The sequence below is a fragment of the Ornithorhynchus anatinus genome, chromosome 10 (genome assembly GCF_004115215.2).
Source record: "Ornithorhynchus anatinus isolate Pmale09 chromosome 10, mOrnAna1.pri.v4, whole genome shotgun sequence".
NCBI lineage: Eukaryota > Metazoa > Chordata > Mammalia > Monotremata > Ornithorhynchidae > Ornithorhynchus > Ornithorhynchus anatinus.
Genome location: NC_041737.1, coordinates 19,731,666 through 19,748,210, shown reverse-complemented (window position 1 = coordinate 19,748,210; position 16,545 = coordinate 19,731,666). Strand labels below are relative to the sequence as shown.

Sequence of the window (16,545 nt, the reverse complement as noted above, 5' to 3'; positions counted from 1 at the left end):
TAAAACAGCAATAACTTACTGGTGAAATAAATGATGGGAAATGCCCAGAGTATGGATTACATATGGCTTTGGAAGAAAAAGTGTAGGGAGGGAAAGGGAAGAGAGGAGAGAGAGAATCACAATGAAACAGAATGGGAACAAACTGGAGAGGAGGAAGAGTACTAGAGAGAAGAAAGAAGACAGGGAAATGCAAATCACTTACCAAGAATACATTGTTAGGTATTTTGTTGTTCAAATACCTTACATTCAACCACTTAAATATTATAGAGTCAACAGGTCTTTTCCTAGAAACCTATGCCCCACAGCTGGCATACCTCTCTGCCTGGTCTCTTTAAAATATGTTGTTTCTGAAGGGGATAATCTATGTTAAGCGATGTACTCTCTTCTCAGTAGCACAATGTATGCAAATGAAACATTTACACCCATAAAAAGTTTTACACTTTATCTAGATGAAAAATGGGATAAAAATCATAATGCATTCCAATATATTTAAGATGATTATCATATTCTGAAATTTATAAAAATATAAAAACTAAAGAAAAATCTATATAGTTCTAAAATTAAACCAAGTATTTGATTTGGAGTTATTTTCACACAAATATATACAGAGCATTAAATTCCATAATATAAATAAAATAATCTAACCTGTTATTTTGTGTGATTTATGGTCTGCCTGCAAACAACAAAGACATTTTCAAGGCTATATGATGACACTCCATGTATATGGCTGATTTTCTAAGGAGAACCTTAGAAGCTACTCATAAACTGCCTATTGATTATTTAAAATGAGCCAGAAAATCCACGGATAAGAATACAAAAGTGAGAGCCAAGAAAAATCAGGAAGGAGATGACAGTTTATGCAAATCAGGTTATCGGTGTCCTCTGAATTTGTCCTATATCTCAACTGAATTAAAGGGTATTGTAGCTCCTACCTAATGGCCCTTTGAACAAGGACTGAAATAATTTATCCCTGCCCTACCCATGTGTGAGAAACCTTACTCAAGTTGACTGAGATAAGGTAAATTGGAGTCTGCTAATTAATGCCTAATCCTTATCTTCCTGTTCATTCAGTCCTTACCAACACTCAGCTCAAGTTTACTTTTCAGCAAAAGAACAACAAAACCAACATGAGCAACAAGAAGATCTTATAATGCTGACAAATAGATATGGCCATGTTTGATAGCTTAGACAAAACTGTACAGAGGGAGTTAAGGCCACGTACTGCCTTACTCAGAATTCCTGCAGCCAAGTGGATATATGCAGCACATACGGGTATGTGCCTGTTTTAATAGAGTGTTGTACCCTCCCAAGTGCTAAGTGAGGAGACCTGCACACAGTAAGAGCTCACTGAATACCATTAATTGACTGACTGATTGATTGATTGATTGATGTGGGTCTCTGGGGCTTGCATGAGCAAGCAGGTGGCTGGGTGATCAGGCAAGTAAGAGCATGTCTGTGTTTAAGTGAATGGTTCTGGGTGTGTCTGCATTCAGGAGCTTGTGGTGGGCAAGAGAGGAAAGGTAACTGAGGCCATTTTGGCTATAGTTTCACTCATCCAGGAGGCAGGATGAGATAGGGAAGTGGAGGTGACCTCATACCTCACCCAAGCCAATCAACACCCAGAACCATCTCTAAGCCTGAGATAATTACCACTTGAATTTCAGTTTTTAATATGTCACTTTCTTACATGTACAGGAAGCATCTTGAAAAAAAATGTTGGATACCTCAATGTACCCAAGCTTCTAAGCACAGAAGAAAAGGAATCCCAGGGCTAATAGTGGAGGAGAAAAAATAGCAATCTTAAACATGGAAGCCTTCATCAATACTTACCTATGTGAACATCTTCAGGATGTCGTCGCTGAATATGACTCTGGAGAAAAGCTTGGTTCATAAAAGCCTTTTCACAAAAATGACACTGTAAAATACCAAGAAATACCCCAAATGTCAACAATAAATGCCTATTAACAATCATTTCAATAACACAATTTCTTAAAGGGACCACTTCCAGGACTCTGGTCTACCAGGAGAGATGATCTTTCTTCATTTCAACAGGACAGATTGAAACTAAAATACAGCTAAAAATTAAGGTCAATTCCTACCACCACTTCAAGCTTAGTACACCAATATGGAAAGACAAAGATGAAATTTCTCACAGTAACATTTGGGTGGTCATATGGTCAGTTTAGAAACTAGAACCACATCTACTAAGGAAGGAATATGAATGAAATAGAGTACTCATAGGACTTCAGCATTAGTTAGAGCACATTACATCTGTGTGCTTCAACATGTTAATTTAAGACTAATATTTATGGAATACAGAAAAATTATCACTGTGGAGACAGTGCTTTGCACATAGTAAGTGCACATAGTAAATGCTCAATAAAAATGACAATGAATGAACCAAAACATTTTCATTTTTGATCTTAAGTTTTATGCTTCACAACCTCTGCATATGAAAAATTAAGTATTTAGTATGAAAAAATGAAAAGTATTATGCTAGCTTAATTTTCTCATATTCCATATTCACCTAACCAAAACTTATCACAACATCTCTCACATTTCACAGTATAAAACCAGTAGACACTTAATCATAGATCTGCCACATCTAAAGTTTGCTCTGAAAGTAGAAGTCTTAGGTTAAACCTTAATTTAAAAAACTACTGATATCTAAGAGAACTACAATCAGAGTTGGGGGGGGGGGGGGGGGGGCCTGAAGTGATACATTTTCATTGGAAAATATTCTTGCTGTCTGGTAGAATATTCAAATCTGCTGTGTGAGGGTCACTGGGACAATAGATTCCAAAACAATTAATTTGATTTTTGCCAGTGAGGCTAGGAAGATTCATCCATTCATTCAATAGCATTTATTGAGTGCTTACTACGTGCAGAGCACTAAGCGCTTGGAATGTAAATTCAGCAAATATCAATGTACCCTCCCAGACATGGAGAAAACTTTCATCTGGCTGCTCTATGTTCTCTTTGGTGGGGAATGGCCAGAACTACCCAAGAAATGATCTGAACTACAACTTAAAAGATTCATTAGCAAGAGTTTTTCCAACAGCATTTTGGGAGCAAAGCTTTGACCAGAGAACAGTTGCTGAGACAAAACCTCCTTCCCTGGGCACTCACTGGGTTTAGGAAAGCTTCCTGGGCAGCAGTCCTGAGTGGCCCTGGCTCAGGGCCAAACTCAATTAGGATCCAAGTATTAAGGCTGACCCAACTTGCTACAATCAAACCTCAAAAACAAAGTTTTTCATGCTCCCCATCTCTGAAGGTGGGGTGGAAAAGGGGAGATGAGAGTCATAATTATTTTCTATGAGCTATGCAGATGTTAGAAACTGTCTTCCTAATTTACCCTGACATCCATAAATTGCAATTGTATTCCAATAGTCAACACAGACAAGCTAAGGTAATGAGGATCCATATGAAAGCAGTTTTACTAGACTACAATCAACCTCTTGAATTGAAGCAGAAAGCAGAAAGGTAGCCTGGTTAGAATCCCTAACACAGGTGTGAGGCGTAATAAGCTCTGGGCCATCTGCACCTTGACAGTAACTAAATGCAGGTTTGAAATTTTCGAATTTGAACTTATGCAAAAATAGTGTTCTCTGTGGGAGGTCCTCACTGTTGAAATCTACAGCTGCAAGAAGGTCTGACATATTGCTGGCTATTGGTACTTGCTCAGTGCTATGCTGCTCATTGGGGGTAGCTAAGAGCATACATAGAGCCAAATGTCATTGGCCCTGCTTATCTGGGGTCTTGAAAAAAATAGAATCTGGTTGACCCAAATCACTTTCTTTGGCCCTGGTACCAATCCAACCCACAGCTTCCCTGGGGATTCGGCCCTATTAACAGCAGACCTCGGCTGTCTGGACCAACTACTGCAAGCCCACTGTGGGCAGGGACTGTCTCTCTTTATTACTGTATTGTACTTTCCAAGCACTTAGCACAGTGCTCTGTACACAGTAAGCTCTCAATAAATGCAACTGAAAGAACGAATGAATTACTGAGGCATCTCTCACCCAAGGACTTTGGGAAGTACAAGTCAGTTTTGTGTCCCAACTTAAAAATCCAGATGTCTGCTTCGCAGGCTCAAAGAGGTGTTGGAGCACATAAATCCCCAAGTTCATAAAACATCAACTTGAAATGCTGGAAGCAAGGAGGCAAGATGGAGAAGGAAAGAAAAGTGGATACTGAAAATGATTAATTTTCTTAGGGCTCTTGAGACTAGGACAGTTTGGATCTTTGAGAACTACTACCATCAGGGACACAGGAACAGACCTCTTCCAGGAAGACTCCAGGACAGGATGAACCTGATTCCAGTTTGTTCTCCAGCTTATGGGTTTTCAATACTTTTTTATTTATTTTCTGCCTCCCTCCTGCTGCCCAGTTTTAAGCTATTAACACAGGCAAGTTAAATCTATCCTATGGATAAATAACTATACAGGGATTCAGCTGTAAGCAGGTCACACTAAAAAAAAGGCAAATTGCTAATCATTTTACAAATAATTCATTAGTAAATTATTAAGTAGTAAAAAGAAAATGGTGACTATAATATATCGATTTATTGGGCAACTTTATCAGGTAAACCATGGAGCTGGCAGCAGTGTTGCAGGAAGGGGAGACAGAGAACATAAAAGAAAAGAATGGTGATTTTTGGTCTTGCAGGAGCGCACTGACAAAACCAAAAATAATTTCCAAAGAAGTATCATTTAGGAAAACGTAAACTTTCCCAAATTATTCACTTTTGCTAACAAGTGGCACTGGAAAGGGGGCTGCCCTGCTTCTAAATAGTTTTGTGGCTGAATTCTCCACAACTTGAAAGAAGAATCCCAGCCTTAAATATACCTTGACACCAGCACCAGACCCTGACTCACTTAAAGCCACATTTCCAGGTTTGATTTTGGTTATAATATTATTCAGAAAATGGTCAGAGTGGGTGAGGCTGAAGGAGATTGGAAATTGGTCTCAGGTTCATTTCTCCTGACTCGTTGCCATACTGGAGGCTAGGAATCACAAGCAGGAACCTCCCCAATGGGAAGGAATAATCTGAAGGGAACTCTCACTGCCTCTCTTTCTCCTTTTGACTATTAAGTGATCAAAGTCTTCAATGCCACACAAAAGGTGTTCCTCTCTCATTCCCAAATTTTCAATAAGAGTCTCTCTAAGGCTAAAAGACCCCCACAAAAGATTATATAATTAATCCCTACCTTCACTCAGGATTCAGGGAGAACATCTGCAAAAGAGTGTGGTAGTCCCCCTCCGTGTTTTTTACGGTATTTGTGAAGCGCTTACTATGTGTCAGGCACTGTAGATACAAGCTAATCAGGTTGGACACAGTCCATGTCCCACATGGAAGTCATAGTCTTAATCCCCATTTTACAGATGAGGCTCAGAGAAGTGAAGTGACCTGGCCAAGGTCATACAGCAGACATGTGGCAGAGCGGTGATTAGACTCCAAGTCTTTCTGACTCCCAGGCCATACTCTAATACTGCTTCTTAAACTTATCTGGAGAAGGAGATTGCACAATTTATTGTGATAACATTGTCAACATCCTCCTAAATCCGCAAATGGTTTTATCAATTTCATGCTAACAGAGGAACAGTTCACATGAAAATGAGCCCTCCTCACTCCAAAGGATTTTTGCTGAATGTTTATTCATGGTGTCTTCTGGTGCAGTTTATGCCCATTCACACCAGTCTAACCTTGACCTTGGCAGAGAGAGAATAGCAAAAAAGGTAGCTGTCTTTGCTTAAAGTGATATTACATTAGAAGAAACAAAAAGATAAACTCTTACTGAAGCTTAAAGAACAAAAATCCACAGTAAGCAGGTTATGTCTTGTAAGTAACGACCAGTAGCAACTTGTCTGCACAAACTAGCGAGTGTTGTGGGTCAAAACTTCCCCCTTTATCTATGACATAAACGAGTGTGTAAGTCAGGAGACCCGGATGCAATAAAACTACAGAGGGGATATGCTAGCCTTACAACTTTTCCTAGAAGGAAGAAAATGGAGGGAGGCGTGATAACTCATTTGGCTCATTCTGTCCCCAGATTATTTCCTACAGTACCTGCACAAAAGCAATTGGGCAACAAGATTTAGAAAAGTTTGACGACTTCCAAATGAGCTTACTTATTGTTTCACGTTTCTGTTACGGGCATTCAACATGGATGGTGCCTTTACAGAAACTCTCCTGCAATCCACGGTATTTGTGTGCTGGCTGTGTGTGGGGTGCTGTACTAAGCGCTTGGGAAAGTACACTACAGTAGAGTTGGTAGATAGGCTTCCTGCCACCCAAGGACCTTACAGTCTACGGTCTCGTCCCCTCTAGACTTTCTCTCTCCCCACCTCACTTCTCCCCCAAACCGTAAGCTTGTGGTGGGCCGGAAATGCCGCTCTTTCTTGTCGTAGCGTACCCTCCCTAGGGCATGGTACAGGGCTCTGCACTCAATAGGGCTGAATGAATGGAGGGGAAAGATGACCTTAAAATAAAGATCCTCGATTGTCTTCACTACTCGTTTTCTTTAGAGCCTAGGCGAGGCTCTTCAAACACATCTCTGGTAAAGCATTAAGACGCGAGTGGCGTTACCTGTTCGAGTTCTCGGGTTAAAAATGACAGACTTGCAGAATAGAACGAACTAGATCACCTGTTCATAAACGCCTCTGGCATGTGGACTGCGGTCATTCAAGTAATGACAGGGGTTCGCTGCCGCTCTCTCCCTTTTAGATAGACTTTAAGAGACGGCAGAGAATAATGACACCCCGCACGGTCTTTTTAAGGTCACCTGCGAACAGAAACGTGACGGTCAAAGGGGCTCGCCGGCTTCCTGGGAACCCGCTGGGCCGCCCGAGGGCTTCTACCTGGTGATAGCTGGCCTTGGCCTCGATCATCAGCTGCTGGGTGGAGATGAGCTTTTTCCGGCGGCGGCATTCGTCCTTGAGGAGCTTGATGTCGGCGGCCTGCTTGGCCAGGGCCCTCTTGCCCTGCTCGCCGTCGGCGAGGCTGCGGCGCAGCTGCTGCTCCAGGGCCTGCAGCTGGGCGCTGAGGAACTCCTGGGAATGCAGCAGGTACTCGATGGTCAGCTGCGCCAGGCGGATCAGCTTCAGCAGCACGGGATCCAGCCCCGCCTGGCAGTGGCGGCACTTCTCGTCCTCCAGCTTGCAGAAGGTGATGTTGGCCATGTTCTCCTGCAGGGTGAGGAAGTCCAGCTCGCCGGCCACCTTGTCCACGTCGATGGAGCTCAGCCGCCTCCAGTCCACGCTCTCCTGCCGGGGCCGGAATTGGAAGAAGGGGAAGGGGCCGGGACCGGGCCCGGGCCCCGCGGCCATCCCCTCCGCGGCCGCCCCGACGGCCAACGGGTAGTAAACGTGCTTCTGAAACGGCTGCGGGGACACAGAGGACACAGGGGTTGGCGCAGAGGGAGAGGGAGCGGGGGGAAGGGGCAGGGACAGGAGAGGACCGGTCCTGGGGGATGCAGGGGAGGACCGGTCCTGGGGGATGGAGGAGAGGGACCCCAACATGCATCCCGGGCCGTTGCCGCTCGGCGGTGGGTGGGCGGGCGGAGACGTCAGGCCCGGCTCTCCTTACCATAGGCGTGGGGGTCGGGGTCCGCCTTCTCTCCTCCCCCTCCAGCTGCGGGAGCCGGCGCTCCCCGGCCGCGGCCGGTTAGGCCCGGCAGGTCCCGCCCGTTGCTATGGCAACGCCCCGGGCTGCGGGCTTCGGGGTCCGGCCGCCCTGCAATAAAGGCGGGGAGAGGAAGAGTGGGATGGAGCCCCTTCCCCGCGGGTATCCGGACGCCGCCGGGGAAAAGCGGAGCAGGAGACACCGTTGGCACCCAAAGCCCTTGGTTCACTCGGATTTAGGGAGCGCTTTCTGTGTGCAGAGCTCTGGACTAACCCCCTGTCACCCACTCATTCATTCAGTGGGATTTACTGAGCGCTTACTGTGGGCAGAGCTCTGGACTAAACCCCTGCCACCTATTCATTCAATCGTATGTAGTGAGCGCTTACTGTGGGCAGAGCTCTGGACTAAACCCCTGCCACCTATTCATTCAATCGTATGTAGTGAGCGCTTACTGTGGGCAGAGCTCTGGACTAAACCCCTGCCACCTATTCATTCAATCGTATGTAGTGAGCGCTTACTGTGGGCAGAGCTCTAGACTAAACCCCGGTCACCCATTCATTCAATCGGATTTCGTGAGCGCTTTCTGTATGCAGAGCTCTGGACTAAACCCCTGTCACCCATTCATTCAATCGTATTTACTGAGCGCTTACCGTGTGCAGAGCTCTGGACTGAACCCCTGTCACCCATTCATTCAATCATATTTACTGAATGCTTACTGTGTGCACAGCACTGGACTAAACTCCTGTCACCCACTCATTCAATTCTATTTATTGAGCGCTTACTGTGTGCTGAGCAATGGACTAAACCTCCGCCACCCATTCATTCAGTCGTATTTACTGAGCACTTACTGTGTGCTGTGAACACTGGACTAAACCCCAGCCACCTATTCATTCAATCGTATTTACTGAGTGCTTACTGTGTGCAGAGCACTGGCCCAAACCCGTCGCTCATTCAATCATATTTATTGAGTGCTTACTGTGTGCAAAGCACTGGATTAAGCATTTAGAACGTACAATACAGCAATAAAAAGAGACAATTTCTGCCCACAATGGGCTTACTCTCCTAACCCCCGTTCTTCCCCATCTCCTCCCCAAACGCCTGCCCATCCTCCCTCTCCTCCGTTCACGCCACTGGACCTGCCTTAAACATAAAGCTGCTGCTCTTCCTCCAGATTTTGAAAAGAGTACTAGGGAAATAAGAGGAGCCCCTACTAGTCTTTTCCAAGGTGAAAGAAAACTTGCAAAATGTAGAATCGATTGGGTTGTGCGGTCACTGTGTGCAGAGGACTGTACTGAGCGCTTGGGGGAGTACAATGAAGGAGATGTCCCCTGCCCTCGAGGAGCTTAAGTACGGAGTGTGTTCATCTGTGTTCATCGGCGATGTGTCATCATTGTCTCGTCGCTTCACTGAGCACCACATAGTTACCTGTACATTACTTATTACTGCATTTATAAACTAGGGGCATAATGATGGCTTACAGTTAAAAGCTATGGAAATACTAGTGGATTACCAGTAAGCACTCGATAAATGCAATTGCATGAATTACCATTCAACCATATTTATTGAGCGCTTGCTGTATGCGGAGCCCTGTACTAACAACTTGGGAGAGTACAATAGAACATTGGTAGACAAGTTCTCTGCTCACAATGAGCTTACTACCTTGAGGAAGAAACAGACATTGACATAAATTACAGATATGCTAGTGCTGTGGGGCCAAGGGAGGGGAGAGTAACGGGAGCAAATCCAAGTGCAAAGGCAACGCAGAAAGTAGTGGAAGGAAATTGTCCTGTCTGAGGCAGAAGTCCAAACACCCTTCACCCATAATATCAGTGTACTGCTGCTTTGGTTGATTTTTGCTGTTGTTGAATTTTTTTTATAAACTCCATTATTTCTTTCCCTATGTATCCATTCTCCCTTCTTAAACTGTGAACTGCGTCCTTCCCAAGGAATCTTATCTGATTTAAGCATTTTTTTGTGCTTTTCTCTCCAACACAGCCCAGTACTTTGCTCAAAGTGCTTAACATTACTGGACATGGAGAGAATAATAGCAAGACCTAATCAAAAGGGCATGGGCCTGGTAGTCACAGGACCTATGTCCAAAAACCCCATCACTTTATCCGATCCTTCCTGGATACCCCAACCCTGACACTGCCTCCTTCCCTCCCTTCCCCCGGATGACCTTGTCAACCAATTGGTTGGTAAAACTGAAATGATCAGGAGTGAATTTCCCAAAGTCCCACCACCACCTCCTAAATGACTCTCTAACCACTTCCAGATCTTTCTCTTGCCTCTCGGGTCTTTCTCAAGAGGAGGTCTTCTGCCTGTCTTTAAATCCACCTCCTTTGCTTGTACTTCTGCCCCGATTCCCCCCTCCTCTGACAAGCAATTGTTTCCAGCCCATCCCTCTCTGTGGTATTCAACACCTCACTCTCTGATGATTCCTTCTCCTCTGCTTTTAAACATATACAAATATCCTCCATACTAAATAAAAAAAACTCATGATACCATGGCCCCCTCCAGCTACTGCCTCACATCTCTCCTCTCATTCCTATCCAAAGTCCTGAGAGGGATTTTACACACTCACTCTGAATTTCCCCTCCACCAACTCTCTTCTTGACTCACAAATATTCCCCTTTAGGCCTGACCTCTCATTAAACTTGCAATTCCATATTTCCTCTTGCCTCAAAGCCAGCCCCCCGCCCATGTCCCACCAGCACATGAAATTCATCAGTGAGATGAAATCTGTGATTGTGCCACTGAGAGGAAGTTACCTTGAACATGGCCCAAGAAGACAACACATGGGGAAGATCATTCGTCAAAAACCTCCTCTCCTTGTCCATCCATCACCATATCGAAATCCTAACCATCGATTGTAAGGAAGCTCTCCTCATCCGACCTAACCTCACTAATCTTCCACTACAACCCACCCTGCACACTTTGCTCCTCCAACATCAACTTGCTCACTGTACTTGGATCTCATCTGTCTAGCCAATGACCCCTGGCGACTGTCCTTTCTATGACTCAAACTCCCTACCCCTTCATATCCAACATCTTCCCGCTCAACTTCAAAGCCCTGTTAAAATTGCATCTCCTCCGAGAAGCAGCATGGTTAGTGGATAGAGCCCAAGTCTGGGGAGTCAAAAAGACCTGGGTTCTAATGTCAGTTCCACCACTTATCTGCTGTGGTACCTTGGACAAGTCACTTCACTTCTCTGTGCTTCAGTTACCTCATCCGTAAAATGGGGATTAAGACTGTGAGCCCCATGTAGGACTTGGACTGTGTCCAATCTAATTAGATTCTATCTATCCCAGTGCTTAGTACAGTGCCCAACACATAGAAAGCACTTAACAAATACCATTTTTTAAAAGCCTTTCCTGGCTAGCCCCTCATTTCCCCAATCATATGCCTTCCCTTCTGCAACACTTATGCACTTGGTTGGATCTGTACCCTTAACCATTTGATTATCTCCCAACCCCAGCCCCACATCATCTTTAAGCACTTAGATACTACCCCATCTTGTACCCCAGCACTTACGTATATAGCTTTTATACTATGCCTTTCCCCTCTCTGTAAGCTCCCTGAGGGCAGGTACTCTCCCAGTTGCTTAGTAAGTGCCCAGTAAATACTGATTGATTCACTGAAGCAGTGTACCTTTCTGGACTATTTGCCATCTGAGGTAAGCACTGCTCAGACACTAAAGAGTAAGTGGAGGGGTCTGGTAATCTAACATCAAGTGTATGAGTATTTATAACTACACACACCCATACACATTCTCTCTCTCTTTTGGTGTTTTTGCAAGAAGTCATATCCTTTCCCATGCCAACTCTTGCTAAGTCATTCCGGATGCCATCCTCAACAGTGACTTTCAAAATCAGAGAAGACTCACTGTAATCTGTTTCTGATGGGGTCTTGGGTTCATTCTGGGACCACAGATTGCACCTATTATCCCTGCTAACTGCCTTGCAATGTCTGTGGCTAGGCACATGGGAACCATGTGAGAGGGTGTACATGGCTCTGCAAAAATCATTGCCCCTACATAAAACATTACTGACAAACTGGAGGAGCACTGTGGCCTAGTGGAAAGAGCACAGTCCTGGGAGTCAGAGGATCTGGGTTCTAATTCCAGCTCTACCACTTGTCTGTTGTGTGACCATGGGGAAGTCACTTTACTTCTCTGTGCCTCAGTTACCTCCTCTGTAAAATGGGGATTAAAAGTATGAGCCCCATGTGGGACAACCTGATTACCCTGTATCCACCCCAGTGCTTAGAACAGTGCTTGGCACATAGTAAGTGCTGAACAAACAAATACCATCATTATTATCCCTCAGTTTCCCCAATGCCACCTCTTTAATGGAGGGCACTGGATACTGATAGCATGAGACTGAAATTTAGTTTTACTTCTTCCCTTGCTCTTTATGGATCTATTTCAATAGATCAAAAGGTCCATTTGAATAATTTCAAATTGCTTAAACATTACTTTGGGACAATTCTTCATGTATGCTTTGCTGTTCATTTCTGCTTTGGGCCTTTTAGAGCTCTGATCAACTAATCAACGTCATTCAAGTGTCCGACCTCATTATCTTGCATGTACCCCAGGGCTCAGTACAGTGCTTGGCACAGAGTAAAAGCTTAACAAATATCATTATTATTTCTAAAACAGTAACGTTAATGATGCGACTCAATTTTTTATCAATCCCCAATCAAAACACCCTTTTTGAATCTGTTATAGCACCAATACAAAGTAAATTTGGTACCTGGTCTATTTGTTCTTTTAAAGACTGTGTGGTCCATGTCCCTTGCCCAGCCGACCAGCATGGAAGCTCTCAGGCTTTATCTCCTTGCCCTAAATCACTTGTCATCACACTCTCCAAGCATCTTAGTAATACAATACAACCAAAGTCATCCACACCTTGAGCTTTCTGTGGGGGCCTCCGACCTCCCCCACCTTTGGTCCTGAGCCATGGTGTTCCCTTTCCAGGTTCACATAAACATAGGCACCGCAGAGCTGGGCGGCAGGAGCTGCCGGTGCAGGAGCCTGGGCACTTCAATCCAAATCACTGGACACACAGGTGCCCAGTGCTCTACCCCCAGCAGTCAGGGTACACCTCCTCTAAAAATGGGTGGCCTCCCATCTTGGCTGGGAACATGACACTTCCTACAAAATTATACCTAAATATTAGCGAGGGAGAGGTTTTACAACATATTGAGTCTCCAAGGGAGGGCTATGGGGGGAAAACAAGAGAAGAAAATGAATGTGGGGCCTGAAATGGCCTAGGGGACAAATCCACCAAAATAAGAGAAACCCCTGTTAGAGGCATTTGAAGGGGCAAACGCTCAATCTTTCTGGCTTGTTGGGAATCTTTGAGGAGGTGGGAGGTGGGACGAGGGGCAGAGGCTATCGATGCCCGCCTTCTGCCTTTCCTAGCCGGGAATCCTACTCGACAGGTAAAGTGACGACTCCAGATGGGTGGTGGGAGGATGGCGCGGAAAGGGGAAGCAAGTAGTGTCCACTAATAACGATGATGTTGATGGTATTTGTTAAGCACTTATTAGATGCCAAAAACTGCTCTAAGCGCTGGGGTAGCTACAAGATAATCAGGCTGTCCCACGTGGGGCTCAGTCTTAATCCCCATTTTACAGATGAGGTAGCTGAGGCATAGCGAAGTGACTTACCCAAGGTCACACAGCGGGCAAGTGGCGGAGCCGGGTCCCCCGATTAGACTGTAAGGCCGTCATTGGGCAGGGACTGTCTCTATCTGTTGTCGAATTGTATATTGCAAGCGTTTACTACAGTGCTCTGCACATAGTAAGCGCTCAATAAATACAACTGAATGAATTAGAACCCACGACCTCTGACTCCCAAGCCCGAGCTCTTTCCACTGAGCCACGCTACTTTTCTGCAGTTAATAAGATCCCCGGTAAGTCCCCCCGGCCCACCTACGGTGGGTCCTCCTTCGGCCGGGGGCAAGGCGCCCTTGCGGGGCAACCAGGATGGACGGGCAAAAAGCGGGGCAGGGGTCGGGCTCTCACGCCTTAGGGGCAAATCGGAGGCCCCTTTGATCCCTCTGGGGGGCAGCTGCCACATCTCATCTGCGAGTATGTGGGGGTGACATCTCCCCGATTCTATTTGTCTTGAGGATGTTGTTCTGTTTTGCTGTCTCCCCCGTTGAGAGTGTGAGCCCGTCATGGGACAAGGATGGGCTCCTTCTGTAGCCAAACTGTCCATTCCAAGCGCTTAGTCCAGTGCTCTGCACATAGGAGGCGCTCGATAAATACTACAGAATGAATATGGGGGAGGGGGAAAAGTGCAGCGGTGGTGGCCCCCTGTTCCCGTCCTCCCTCGGCCCCCGCAGGGAAGGGAGCAAGCGGCCTCCAAGCCGCCGCTGCCCCCAGCCCTGCAGCACCAGCCCGACCAGCGCAGCGCCCTGGGCGTCCCGTCCCGCCTCCTCCCGGGGCCGCCCGCCTTCCCTCCCTCCCTCCCTCCCTCCTTCCCTCTCTCCCTCTCTCTCTCCGTCCCTCCTTCCCTGTCTCCCCGCGGAGGCCGCCGCAGGCCCCGGGCCGGGAAGCGGGATCCCGGGCCCGCAGCCGCGTCCCCGGGCCGGTGATGCCCCCTCACCCCTGGGAGCCGATGTGGGTCTGTCCTGCCGGGGCCTCGCTCCGCTCCCGCCGGTGCGGCCTCTCCTCTCCCCTTCGGCCTCGCCTCCTTTCTCCTCGCCGCTCCCAAAGCGGGCCCCAGCCCACCGCCCCCGCAGCCCCAACCTCCCCACCCCCCGGGCAGCCTTCCCCGCCCACCGGGCCCGGCCTCTCCGCCCCTCGGGCCCGCAGCCCCATTCCGGGGATGCCGACTCCCCCGCTTCATTCCTTCGATCGCATTTAAGGAGCCCTCACTGTCCGCAAAGCACTATACTCCGCTCTAACATCAGACACATTCCCTGCCCACAACGAGCTCCCAGTCTCGAGGCCAGACGTGCCCCTATGTCCCGGCCCCAGGATTCTCACAGTGCTCTAAGCGCTCAGTCCAGTGCTCCGCACACAATGAGCCCTCACTAAATAAGAAGGAATGATTCCCAGCCAGCGCGGACAAAACTTCCCTCCGCTTCCATGCAGAATCCCCTCCCGCCCCTGTTAACTGCAGAGGTTGTAAATCTGGAAAAAAAGAAAAAGGAGCGGCTGGGGAGCATTTCGCTTACTACTCATTTCGCTTGTCTACCAAATCCGCCTCTCGACCCTTCCGAAGGGCCCGTGCTTGCTCTTTAATTGCAGGCCGAGTCACTCTGTTCGAGAATCGTGTTTAAAATGTCTAAATTTCACTTGGATTCAAAACAACGCAGTAGGGTACTTCAGGCCCGCCTCTGATTCGAAATTATCCAACTTGGGATGGAAAGAAATATTTAAATACGTTTAAGCTTCTCGACACCGCGTAGATTCTCTTCTGCATCCACACCTCACTCACATCAGGTTTCAACTTGCCGGGGGAAGAAATGCGCGGGAGAAGTGCCATCTTTCCCTCGGAGAGCTGGGACGAACCGGGGGCACGGGTTCTGGTAGATGAGAGCCTGAAAGAGTCCAAGGCAATTGACTGGGGGATAGATAAGACAGATAGGTGATCTGGGCACAGTTGTGAGAAGTCCTTGGCTGGCTCCAGATGCACTTGGGGTGACACGGCTGAGCATCCAAGTCAAATTCATCACTTAACTTTACCCCACCTTCCACACTGGCACCGCCAACCCCTCGCTTGGGCTGCTTCCCTACCCCTCAAATCCCTCCCAGTCCTGCCCTTACCCCCTTCTTACCACAGCTCTCCCCGTGATCTAATCCTTCCTAATAGACCACCTCCTCCGGGAAGCCTTCCTCTATTAATTCAAAGAACCCCAATCAATCAAATGTATTCTTTCAAAATGCTTAGGCCAGGGCTCTGCCCACAATAAAAGCACTCATTGAATGTCATCGATTGATTGAGCGCTTCCTTATTTCAGAGTACTGAAAAAAATGCTTGGGAGGGTACAGTTGATAGACACGATTCCTGCCCTCAAGGAGCTCGCACCAATGATGTCCTCTCAACCCTCTCTCTTTGCATGTGTGTATTTTATTCCTATCTTTTGAGTTTGTGTTTTTTTCAATTGTTGCCTACTGGAGGCATCCATAATCCATTCATTCATTCAATCATATTTATTGAGCACTTACTATGTGCAGAGCACTGTACTAAGCACTTGGAATATACAACAGTGGTGTCTTAGCGCTTATTTCAGAGTGTGGCAGAGGGACCTCAAAGATGTACAGATGTCAGCAGTCTTACGTGGTGGCAGGAAACAGGCAAACCATCAACACACATGCTCCAAACTTGTATTGACCAAACAGATGCTGTGTTGAACAGTAGCTGCCCAGTTGCCAAAGCAGATAAATATTAAGCTTCCCTAGAATGAAGATATCTGTAAAGAACTCTAGACTAGAAGCCCTAGACTGTAAGCTCACTGTAGGCAGGGAATGTGTCTACGTATTCCTGTATTGTACTTTCCCAAAAATGCTTAGTACAGTGCTCTACACACTGTAAGCGCTGAATAAATATTACCAAATGAATGAATGAACTCTGCAGGAATATCACAGCAGCTCCATTGAAACGAGAAATGCATGCAACAATCCTCACTACAAACATTAAATGATATTTTTTTGTGTGCTACTGTATGCCAGGCAGCTGTTGAGGCAATGAGGATGACCACAAGATGTTGGTTGGGTTGCTTTGACACCAGTGACTCAGAGGTAAAAAGTCTGCATGTAGAGGAACGTCTACTACATCAACAGCATCTTGTACAGTAGCAACGCAGAACTCAGACAGAAATGAGGCTTAAAGAGACCTGCATCATGTAACAACCAGTGGTACCTTCAGGATGGCATGTGCTGTGAGGACCCTCCCCCTTAACGT

At 46.6% G+C, this 16,545-nt stretch overlaps 2 protein-coding genes across 6 annotated transcripts in view; one reads left to right on the top strand and one right to left on the bottom strand.

Annotated features, from left to right (window-relative positions):
- Positions 1–7,696, bottom strand: part of DZIP1 (DAZ interacting zinc finger protein 1) — a 51,464-nt gene extending 43,768 nt beyond the window's left edge. For all 5 annotated transcript variants that reach the window (XM_007667970.4, XM_007667973.4, XM_029073360.2 and 2 more), the window contains exons 1-3: positions 7,589–7,696; positions 6,862–7,383; positions 1,831–1,915 (exon numbers count right to left, since the gene is read on the bottom strand). In XM_007667970.4, coding sequence (XP_007666160.1) covers positions 1,831–1,915; positions 6,862–7,383; positions 7,589–7,591 — 610 coding nt within the window. In that variant the 5' untranslated portion in view covers positions 7,592–7,696. The remainder of the gene's footprint in view (positions 1–1,830; positions 1,916–6,861; positions 7,384–7,588) is intronic.
- Positions 7,695–14,502, top strand: LOC114814684 (vegetative cell wall protein gp1-like). The gene is made up of 3 exons (XM_029073741.1): positions 7,695–7,847; positions 13,979–14,079; positions 14,166–14,502. The coding sequence occupies exons 1-3, from the start codon at positions 7,695–7,697 to the stop codon at positions 14,500–14,502; spliced, it is 591 nt and encodes a 196-aa protein (XP_028929574.1).
- Positions 14,503–16,545: the final 2,043 nt, after the last annotated feature.